At 34.9% G+C, this 11,742-nt stretch overlaps 2 protein-coding genes and 1 non-coding gene across 3 annotated transcripts in view; 1 reads left to right on the top strand and 2 right to left on the bottom strand.

Annotated features, from left to right (window-relative positions):
• The window catches only part of LOC122089453 (glyceraldehyde-3-phosphate dehydrogenase, cytosolic), a 3,559-nt gene extending 642 nt beyond the window's left edge, over positions 1-2,917 (bottom strand). The window contains exons 1-10 of the mRNA XM_042659209.1: positions 2,782-2,917; positions 2,626-2,655; positions 2,429-2,529; positions 2,050-2,165; positions 1,817-1,916; positions 1,376-1,522; positions 1,165-1,225; positions 927-1,024; positions 344-486; positions 78-161 (exon numbers count right to left, since the gene is read on the bottom strand). Of these exons, the coding sequence (XP_042515143.1) occupies positions 78-161; positions 344-486; positions 927-1,024; positions 1,165-1,225; positions 1,376-1,522; positions 1,817-1,916; positions 2,050-2,165; positions 2,429-2,529; positions 2,626-2,655; positions 2,782-2,785 (884 nt within the window). The 5' untranslated portion in view covers positions 2,786-2,917. The remainder of the gene's footprint in view (positions 1-77; positions 162-343; positions 487-926; positions 1,025-1,164; positions 1,226-1,375; positions 1,523-1,816; positions 1,917-2,049; positions 2,166-2,428; positions 2,530-2,625; positions 2,656-2,781) is intronic.
• A 6,771-nt stretch (positions 2,918-9,688) lies between these two features.
• On the top strand, positions 9,689-9,762 carry TRNAV-AAC. Its single transcript has one exon. It is a non-coding gene; the product is annotated as a tRNA-Val (tRNA).
• A 1,107-nt stretch (positions 9,763-10,869) lies between these two features.
• The window catches only part of LOC122088563 (putative ABC transporter C family member 15), a 7,505-nt gene continuing 6,632 nt past the window's right edge, over positions 10,870-11,742 (bottom strand). Inside the window, 1 exon segment of the mRNA XM_042657867.1 lies at positions 10,870-11,332. Coding sequence (XP_042513801.1) covers positions 11,220-11,332 — 113 coding nt within the window. The 3' untranslated portion in view covers positions 10,870-11,219.

The following is an 11,742-nucleotide window of genomic DNA, read 5'->3' as shown; positions in this document are numbered from 1 at the left end:
CCCCCCCCCCAAAAAAGGCACAACAATTAGGTTAATGGAATCCAAAAACAAGAGGGTATTGTATAGCCATCCTATACCTGTTGTCACCAACAAAGTCGGTGGAAACGACATCGTCCTCGGTGTATCCCAAGATTCCCTTCAGGCTACCCTCTGACTCCCCCCTGAGCCACAGCACAAAATTAATTAGATTACTAATACAGAAAATAGGAATGGTAAGAACCATCAAGTCAGAGCCACATAAAAACAACTCCACCAAACTTTCTGTCTAATTTTCATAATCCTAATATCATCATCAGCCAATTCATCGGTAGTAAAAATTAAATCAAGCAAATTCACCACATACTTGATGGCAGCTTTGATCTGCTCATATGTTGCCTTCTTCTCAAGCCTCACAGTGAGATCCACCACTGAGACATCAACGGTGGGAACACGGAAGGCCATTCCAGTCAATTTCCCGTTCAATGATGGCAAAACCTTCCCAACAGCCTAAAACATAAGAAAACATTCAAATGCAAATTAGTTACACCCGGGTGTTAATATCCAAAAAGTAATTCACCAAAACCAACTTTCATTTGCGTTTCTCTTTCGAAAAATTGGCACAGAAGGCATTCATTTGTTCATTCTAGTCAGGGTAAAACTGGCTCCCTAGAATAAGATTCAGGATTCACAGCCATTGTGTCTACATTGAAAGGCCATTCATGATTCAACTACAAAAATATATAAATGAAAATATACAAGAAAAAGAACAATGAGATCATTCATCAGTGGAACATTGAAAGGTCATTCATGATTCAACCACAAAAATATACAAATGAAAATATACAAGAAAAAGAACAAATCCAGCACCTAGCCACTGGCCAATAGACAAAAGTGCATGGATACATTTGCAATAGTGTCCTGCTCCAAATCTAAAAAGCATTAATTACCTTGGCAGCTCCAGTGCTGCTAGGAATGATGTTGAAGGAAGCAGCTCTTCCACCTCTCCAGTCCTTGCTTGATGGCCCATCAACAGTCTTCTGAGTGGCTGAATCAGGGAGGTAGATGTAGGTCAGAAAAGATACCAATCTGCAATAAGTTGCTCTTCAAACAGCCAAACAAATTATAAGAAGAGATAGATGAAACTATATAGCAAAACAAATAACAAAAGAGATATTATAAACATACCTGTTATGGAGTGGACAGTGGTCATAAGACCCTCAACAATGCCAAATTTGTCATTGATAACCTGTTAAGAAGATTGTCAGAAACAAAATTCATAATTCTGTCACAGCACAAGAACAGAGTCGAATATACACCCATAGAATGTTTTCTATTCTTTTATTTTTGCTGTTGTGGAGGGGAAGGTGGGAAGCACAACATGATAGAAGAGCCAAACCTTAGCGAGGGGAGCGAGGCAGTTTGTGGTGCAGCTAGCATTGGAGACAATGTTAATGTCAGACTTGTATTCCTTCTCATTGACACCCATAACAAACATGGGGGCATCCTTACTTGGGGCAGAAATGATGACCTTCTTGGCACCACCCTGCATCAAATAATCTAACCAAGTCAGATGATTCTACTGAACTACATATATCCACAGACATTCACAGAAATGAATATTCGCAATTCATTTAAAGATCTCATGTTATAAACACACTTCAAATGGTTGGTTTCTTTTATAAGGTTCCAGCTGATATAAAATTTCAGCCAGCCATTTAAAGTATTAGTGGGGCAAGACTACCAGAAATGATTCAAACAAAAGAGAATCACTTCCATCAAGATCACCAAAAATTGGACTGCCAACAATTAAAAAGAGAAAAGAAAGATCTCAGCAAACCTTCAAGTGGGCAGCGGCCTTGTCCTTGTCGGTGAACACTCCGGTTGACTCAACAACAAACTCCGCACCAGTCTCACCCCATGGGATCTCCTCTGGATTCCTGCAAATTTTACCATAACCAAACGTGTGCCAGAAGTCAGAACCCGTAAAAAATTATATAAGAACTAAATTTAGGAGTTACACTGAAATAAAAAAAAAAAGAACCAATGAACAGAGTGAATGCAAGCTAATACCTGACACCGAAAACTGCCACTGGCTTCTCACCAAAGAGAAGGGTCTTCGAGTCCTGGACCTTGAGGTCGTGGTGCTTCCATTGACCGTGAACACTGTCATATTTGAACATGTAGGTCTGCACAAAAACCACAGTAACAAATCACTTGATAGTGGAAACCAAATCAATATGAATAGATCAACCAACGAACATTCATTTACATCTACATCCACTCGCATATTGGATCTATAACAAAAATCATGTATTTTATTCAGATAAAGGATGGCTTATTAATCAGATCCGTAAATATAAAAGTCAGATCACCTAAATCCTGATATAAATAAATATCGGTAGATCAGATTTAAGCAATCAGTTAGAAATGAATGGATAGATTAGATTACCATGTAATCAGTCGTGATGAATGGATCATTAACGGCGACGAGCTCAACATCGTCTCTCTGAAGAGCGACTCTCGCCACCAAACGACCGATCCTTCCAAATCCTGCAAAAAATCATAAATCTTGTTAAGAAAAATGAAGATACGATTCAAGAAGCTCAGTGTAGCAAAAATGGAAAAAATTATTCTAGACTTAAGTACCATTGATTCCGATCTTGATCTTGCCAGAAGCTGAAAAACAAATTGAAAAAAAAAAAACAAAAACAAAAAAACTAGATTAGAAGAGAAGAAGAAGCAGAATATTGTTCTACAGTCGATCTGCGAAGAAGAAAATAAGAAGTTTGAAAATTAAATTACCCATGGCGATGCGAAAGAGGAACGCTGAGAGAGAGAGAGAATGAAGGAGAGAGAGTGAAGCAGATGAGAAAGATTGGAGGAAAAGAAAAGCTGGGAATCGTTATTAAAGGAGTGGAGAAGAAGGTGGGAGAGTGAGATCTATGGTTTGGGCGGATTTTTCGAAAACCATTAGTTTTGGTCAGATGAGCGGTTTCGATTTTTCCTTCAAAATTATACAGCTGTCGAGCTGAGATTTGACAACACCCCATCTACAAATGATTCAAAACAGCCTTTTTAACCCGGCCGGATCCGGTCTGGTCGGCCTGGAATCGGTATATCCTTAGCATCTTGATAAATATATTTCCCCCCCCCCTTTTAAAAGCAGCCCTAATTGAATTCGAGATTGAATAGTCTTACACGGATATCTGCACGGTGAAAACTACGGTCCGTTCAAGAAACGGTAGAAACATAAATTTATATTTATAGAAACAAAAATGCAATTGAAGGTATTTGATAAGTCATGTTTTTAAAAGTCAATAGTAACCAATAAAAAAATGGCCACAAGTCGTTTCTAGAAACGGCGAAACAAGACTTGTTTCGCCTAGGTCGTTTCTTGAACCATAAATAAGTAAAAATTTCTGTTTCTATTTCTGAAAATAAGTGAAACGGAACAGTTTTATCAAACGTTTTTTACTCCGTTTCTGCTGTTTCTGGAAACAGAAACGGTAAAAACGCGTTTCTTGAACGTTATCAAATGGGCCCTACATAGCATTACCCTGAAAATGTTGAGAAGCTATGACCACTTAACCATTAAGTCGTAATATTTATACTTTTAACATAGAAGTAAACGCATTTTCAATCGTCTATTTTAATTTTAAATTCACGCCACAGCCAAAATTGGGGATCCTAATATTTTTTTAGAACATCAGTGTGCTTGTGTACATCACCGTTGAATTGGAAGTCTTGAAGAGAAGCCATCTAGAAAATATAGAATATTCAAAATATGACAGAAAAGTTTGTTGGTTTCCTAAAATAATTTATAAGGTATTAGGTACTCTAGGGATAAGTACATTGCACTAGAAATATTCTTCTCCAAGTTCTTCTATTTCTATGGGAAAAATTATCCAAAAATAAATAAATTCTATGGAACTACTTACCTAAATATAAAAATAAAAATCTATGGGAATGATTCCTATCCAGAGGATTTTGCTTTGCAGAAGGCAACTCCTTCATCTTTTCTTCTACCCAAATAATAATAATAATAATAATAATAATAAATCTTTATCTTTTATGTCCTAATCAAGGTCTTAAAATAAGGGATTGTTGCCTAAATTGGTTTCTAATTTGATTTTGAATTAGTTAGGAGTCAATCAGAATTAGTTAGATTCTGCTTAAACCCTAGAAATAGAGTGTGAATTAGTCATATAGATTTTATTTTAGTTTTGTTCATTTTAGGTATTTTATTGGGTTGTTTTAATGAGCTTTTATCAGCCATTAAAAATACATGAAAAAACATCCACAAAGAAATCATTTTCCATTTCATGAGGGGTGGGGATTGATCATTTCGCCCCCATATGTCTGAACATAGGGGGCCACACTCTTCCACAAGAAGGTATTTACCTTTTAAAATTATATTTTCAATGCTTCTAAAAGTCACCTTGTACATCCTAAAAACCATAGATGCCTCCTTTAATTGGGAAAAATCAACTCATCCATAATCAATTTACCATTTAGGTGAGTTGCATTGATATTATGCTTCACCAATTTAATAAATGGCTTACGCATAAAGCTATGACAGAGCATGCCCCATGTGATATATAGGTTTCCCCTCCCCTTAAATGTCAATCTCATTATTATTAGTTTGTTTGTGATCTTTCTTTCTCAATCGCTACTCATTTACTGTTACAATATCTAAAAAAAGGGATTGTGAGCTTAGTATGATATGGTATGGGTACTATTTGTCCACTTTTCAAGAAAATGAGTAGTGACAACATATAGAGGATAACATTGAGGAGCATGACTTCTTGTGCAACATAAGAATGGGATACATAATTTTAGTTTTGGTCTTCTGCTTTGCAGTCTAGTTTAGGTAACTATCTCTTGATAAGATAGAGTAATTCCTTCCATATGTTAGATAGGAGAAGCCAAAAGGTTTGGACTTTCCAAATATTAATTTTTCGGTTGCAAACTTCAATGTAATGGTAAGATTACTCCATTGCGATTAAATGGTTATAGGTTTGAGAAATAGTCTCTCCATAAAGCAGAGGTAAGATTATGTACATTATGACCATCCCTTACAATTGCAAAAGTCTGAAAGTCCTTTTACTTCTCCAACCTATTAAAAGAGAGATGTGTATAAAAAAAAAATTATGAAAAATAAAAACTTAGATCAACCCTAAACCACCTCCCCCACACACACAAAAGGGAAAAAGAACCCTCAATTAGGCCACCTATAAACCTACCTACCACAAGAAAAGCCCCCAGGCATGAATCCATTTAAAGTTTAAGCTATTACTGTCATCATTACCATCTTCATTTTCAATCATTCATTACTATATGTTCAATACTCTATTAATGTTATTGTTGTTATTGAATTCAATACTCTATTAATGTTATCATTATGTCACTCTCATTATTGATATAATGACAATGATTTATCATTATGTCAAATCTTAATATCTCATAATATGTCAAACATAATTTTTTTTTCTTTTTGCCTTTTTAATATTTTTTTTTTCAAAAATAAATCATGTCATTTCACATAAGTATACTAGAAAAATTGTGCAAAACACTAGTAATTTTATAATGACATAATGATAAATCACTTCAAATAATTTAAAAATCCTTTCTACCCCTCACTTTAGACCAAAATTGAAGATGATTGGTATATGAAGTTCTATACGTTCTGATACGTATTGACCTATATGAATTCATTAAATAAACTCAATTTTTTTCGTAAAAATATGTCAATATTAATTGTCCTCCACATTTATTTCAATGCAATCAACTCAAAAATTAATGAAATTGAGCAAAATAAATAACCAATTGGTAGCTGAAAAATTGGCGTCCTTGGACTTCCAAAACAACTGTTAGAGATAATGAAGTTATATATATATATATATATATATATACATATATTGAGTAAAAATTCTAGTAGTTTTCAATTAACAGATAAAGAGGAGTTTATAACACCAGTTGTATTTTAATACAAATCATGTGCACTGCACCACTAGTACTATTGATTGTATTTCTCTTGTCAGAGCAGCCAAGATGGTGGGGTGTTATATTAATATTTAAGGTTCCTTGGCCTTTTTTCACTTTATTATTATTTTGTTAGTTGCTACCCACTAAGAAGCATTGCATATGGAACAGTAATTGTTAAAAAAAAAAAAAAAAATAGCAATTGGATCTCAATCAAGATATCGTTTGGTTTGGAAACATATATGAAGCTCACAAACATTATTAAAAACCAATTATTTCTTTGGAGGCCTATGCAGAACAAATGGCAAACCTATTCTAATAGGTGCCTTTTCGCATGAGCTGTTTGGTTAGGAAGTTCACTTTTATATATTACACCATTTATGAAAAATCCTATTATTCAATGGTCTCTGCATTGTAGAAAAATAGTACGTCAACAAATCTCTAGTTTGATCTCTCTCATTTGTTAGTATCTTCGAAGAACAAGAAATGACCTGATATTTAAAATTGGAAACTAGTTTCTTATCAATGCAATCCAACCTGCTCAATTGGCACAATAGGAGTTCTATCAAGCAAACAGTATATCGAGTATATCCCCCTCTTCCTGTAACAACCAAATGGTCCATATACAGAAGGTGAAATCCTCCCTCTTGATGCATGTACAAACTGAATTGTGATGCAACACTTCCAAGTGGTTAGTCCCTTGGAAGATTAGGCTACATTGTTAGAGATCATATTGAGAATCAATGGATATCAATTCAAAACATGCACCCTTATACTCCAATATTGGAGAAACTCTTGCAATTCGATTTGGTCTCTTCCATGCCATTTCTAAGTGTTATGATTATAACATGGAAGAATATGATAACATTGAAATAATTAGATATTTCCAACCAGTAAATGGACCACCACTACCTTCTATAGACTCGAATGTGCACTTGGTTCTGTTTAAATTAAGATTGTTTTTTATTTATAAGAAAAATAAATAAATAAAAAAGACTGCACCAATTAAAATATTTGTAATTTGTCATGATATTATGCACCTGTCTTTGTATTTTTTTGGATTGTTCTTTCACCTGTGTTCTGAGGAAGATTACAAATAGTTGACTTAATGGTTAGGAAGACCCTGTCAATGATGTGTAAAGTAGACTGGCCTAACTCCACTCCTTATTCTTTCGAAGCCTCAACCTTTTTCTTGATCTTCATTTCAATATAATTTATTTCAACTGAAAAAAATTTAGTACATGTATTGCACTACCTAGGAAGCCAAAGCAAGGCTAAAATTTTCATGTTATTCAAGGTCTAAAATTTTCATGTTATTCAAGGTTGATGATTGATGTAGTTGGGTTATGAGTTATGACCATCTCTCATGGTTGTAGGGGGTGGCAAAATGGAAGCTAAACTAACAAGGCAAATAATCAAATCGAAAAAGCCAAAATGATTGTGTTGAACTATTTATTGATTTAGCATTGGTTTTTGATTTTCAGAAGCCCAAGAAAAATGAAATCCAAATATAATAATAATAATAATAATAGTGTATTGAGATTTGCTCCAATTTCATCATTGAAGCCACAACGAATTCCTATGTTGTAGCCTTGCCAAACTTTGATTTTGATATTATTTCTTAGGGACTTGAATAGAACTCAACCTCAAAAGATAGTCGTTAAGAATAGAGTGGGTGTCTAAATACCTATAAGTTTTCACATTAAGCCATTCACTTTCAATGTGAAACTATTATTTCCACCATCGATGTGGAACCCAACAAAAACTCTCTTCTCTCACTCACTCTCACTCTCACTCTCACTCTCTTTCCTTATCCTAGACTTTTTTTCTCAGTAATGAATATTATAAAATTAGGAAAAATTATGCCGTTGGTATATCGTATGCTAGCACCCATTGTGTGTTTCTCTCTTTTCCACATTTTTAAACTACTGCCATATCCTTTCTCAATGATATTTCATCATGTGCCCCAAATTGGTGTTGTCCGCTAACTTATAGTATACTGACGGCATATCTATCCCTTTCCCAAATTAATTTAATCAGTTTGGAACCAAGAATTTATCTATTGAAAATGAATTTTTAAGCTTTAAAACTAAGACTGAAAATTATAAATGATTTATTTCGATTTTAACGACCAATTTCAATTCGAAATTGACACCTTTAGAACAAAATTGACCTAACAACTTAACAGAAACCAAATGGGGAAAGCCTCACCTGATCGTCAAAGAATACAGCTTCTTCCGCTTGGGAAGGAGTAGGACGGAAGGTTTCTTACTTCGCCTGGGACGGAAAGTCTCACCTATAACTTTTCCCATAATTAAATCAAAATAGAAGGAATATACCAAACACCCAAAGCATAAACCCTTCAATGAATGTCATGCAATCAAGGTTTGAGAACCCAGTATTGAGAGTGGAATCAGTCCAGGTTGATACTGATCTGGATTGGCCAAGATCATCCAGAGATACCCTTATTTTCAATTAAAAATTAGATTTTAGACTATTTTACCCTTTGTCTATACTGCCACACTTGTTGAAAGCAAGAAAATTGATGTAAACCAAGCATCAATGCACTTTGAGAGAAGTTGATAAAGTGACCAACCCTAATGTAGGTACTCCATTGAACACTGCAAACCACGAGACCAAGGGCTAGGTGTGCATATCGCCGTTAATAAGAATTATTCCACTGATACAGGATTGAACATTTATCTATATTGGGTTGTATCAAATGGTATTGTCCTCAATTTTAATCAAAAAATGGTTCATTTTTTTTTTGACAAATTTACCCTTAGTAAGAACCGTTGTCCTTAGGCTCTGTTTGATTGCAATAGGAATTTAAAGGGAAGGGAAATGAAAATTTCATACTTTAAAAAGAAATGTTTATAATCATTGCCCCATATGATTGTATAAACTACATAATTTTTTAATCATATTTAGTAATGATATATTTTACATGTAATTTTTATTTTACATATCATAACAAAGGGTTTTGGATGCAAAGTAAAGTGAAATTTTATAACCAAATATGGAATGATTTGATGTTAATATTAAAGTCACATGGGTGATCACTAGATATATTTCTTTTTCAAGTACTATTATCTTTGCTGACCACATGCAAATGGCATCTCATATCCGGAGTTATCAAGGAAGAAGTTACCTATGTTTGCTTTCTCTGTGAATTCCCCTAATAGCTGCATTGCCCTGACCAGGCAGAGTACTCCTGTAACACATAAACAACACTTATCATACAGATTTAACTTTCTTGAAGAAGCAATCAAAGAAGAAGATCATAAAATTTTATCAACTACCTTGGGTTTCGACCATATGCTGAGAGCAGAAAACATCTTCCAGAAAGTTGCACACTATTGAGAAGGTGACCCAACTCTGCTAACCAAATTCAAACGACCTTTCTCCATGTCAACTGAAACCCATCTCGAATTATGGGTTCAACTTATAAAGATCAATCAAGTTTGAGAAGTTCCTTGAAAGCTATAGGAATCTTATCTCTAAGGATCCTATGGTGCCTTCTAATAAGTAGAAAGATATGAAGACATGGAAAGGATTTGCACAGCAAAACCAGGAGAGGAGAGCAGTAATGAAAAATAAGATCTCTGCAAGTGTGGGAGTAGAGGAGACTCAATTCTCAACCACCCATGGAGCTGGTCAGCTGGGAAGGAGAATCTTTAGCTACAAAAATTATCAAATTTTTTTAATTTAGAGTTTTAATCACAATGGTGTCGTGGTGTAGTTGGTTATCACGTCAGTCTAACACACTGAAGGTCTCCGGTTCAAGTCCGGGCGACGCCAAATGAAAATGATTTTTCTTTTTATTTTGGTCTGTTACCCTTCTTACTAAGGCTATGTTTGGGTAATGATTTAAAGAACCATTTGGAAAAAGGAATTCTTTTTTTTTTTTTATCTGGCACTGCATGCTAACTCGAAAACACCACGTTCTATCTCAATCTCAAAAGACCGATCTAATGAGAGGAGGGTGTTCACAGGTATACTAACTAGGAAAGGGATTTCTCACTCACATGGATGTTACATAAAAGCAAGGCCCAAGGAAGACTCTGCCCATAAAGGCTAAATATCAACCTGAGTATGGGGGAGGTTCCAGTTGCTAATGTCAAAATCGGCCCTGCCCACATATGACTCCAAGAATCAATGGAGCAGGTTTTTGAATTGCCTGATATTAGCTGTTTTTTGGGCTCAAAAAAGTGATGAACCTAAATGCCAACTAATTCCTGAGATTGATAAAAGTGGTCAGGTCAAAGATTTGAGTTACCTGAGTCATGTGCCATATCAACTCACTTGACAATCTGCATTCATGTTCTAGGCTTCTCAGACTTGGTAAACCAAGCCCTGTGTCATTTCTTAACCATCCCCTAATCAAATCTGATCTTCCCTGATAATTATTTAAATGTAATTTGAATATTAGAGCCCTGTCTGACATGTCCAACCATTGATCTATTCTCTGCATATGTTTCTGGGCTGATACCTGAACAGAACCATTTAGCAGATGGCTTTCCATTTCAAAAGTTTAAATTTGACTTGGTACCCACTTTCATAAAGCCCCGGACCTGTTTCTTAGTTGATGAAAAGATAACATCAACATTTATAACTAACCAAAACGCATTTAGTTCTTGACCTTCTCCATCATCCTGGAGACATTATGATTGAATGGGTGATCCAACTGACCTTTTTTTGGTGCAGAGATTGCTATGCAGGACTACTGTATGTGGATTAGTCCCTGATTTGCATGAGCATTATGTGCACAAATAAGGTAGATGATGGATTTATATGTCAATTCCCAACCTACATCAATATTTTTCATTGATTCTTAGAAAAAAACTAACTGGACAAGAGCAGTAAAATCTAACCAAAAGGAGGTTTAGGAAGTTAGGGTTATCACTATTTATATTTCTATTTTGCCTTAGCAAATTTAATTCCAATATGAAATGTTGGGATGACAGTAACTAACAAATAAATAAATCACAAGATGTCAATCCTCATGTATATCATGTAAACTATTGGATGTTAGTACATCTTCTCTGTCTTCTGTGACATTGAAGTTAAACCAGGCTTTTCGTATTTATTCACTCTATAATCCTAGTGTTGTTATTTCTGACAATTGTTGCTTCTGCCATTGCTACTCTTTTTCTACTTGTCATGAAGTATCTTGTCTGATGGATAGAAATCAAAGAAATCAGCTCCATATTTCCTTAATTTATGTGGATTCAGCAACTAATCTCTATGCCTGATTTCTAGTGACCTTCACTTTTTGATGATCTCTTTAAGAACTCTGTCACCAACTTTGAGAATGCTGTAGTGCTATCTCTAAGCAACTGAGTTGGGGAGTCATACTCTAAAACTTTGCCTGCATTAATCCAAATACCAAGGAAAGTGAGTACAGTCAAACAGAATAATATGTTCCTTGGTTGATATACTCTTGTCTGACCTTATTTGGATGATTCTCATGTAGGGTGTCTGTGTCAAGTAGGGTGATGGCAGAAAGCAGTTGGGAAATTTTACAGACCAATGACTGCATTGCAAGGAGTATAGTTGCAGGTTTAAGGGCTGTAAAACGAAACTGTGAAGACAAAAATGTATGTGGACTGAGGGAATGAGGAGGAACTGGTAAACTGAGGAAGAATTAACTATGATAGTTGATGTTGTACAAGGCATAGTGTGTTTTGTCACTGATTCTGAATATTGAGGTTATGGCTGAAGATGATGATTGAACAAACAGAGAATTTGTAAAACTCTTTTCCCTTTTTTTTTTTTTTT

This window comes from Macadamia integrifolia, chromosome 9 (genome assembly GCF_013358625.1).
Source record: "Macadamia integrifolia cultivar HAES 741 chromosome 9, SCU_Mint_v3, whole genome shotgun sequence".
NCBI classification, from domain to species: Eukaryota; Viridiplantae; Streptophyta; class Magnoliopsida; order Proteales; family Proteaceae; genus Macadamia; species Macadamia integrifolia.
The sequence above is the reverse complement of the archived record's forward strand: the minus strand, read 5'-3'. Positions and strand labels throughout refer to the sequence as shown.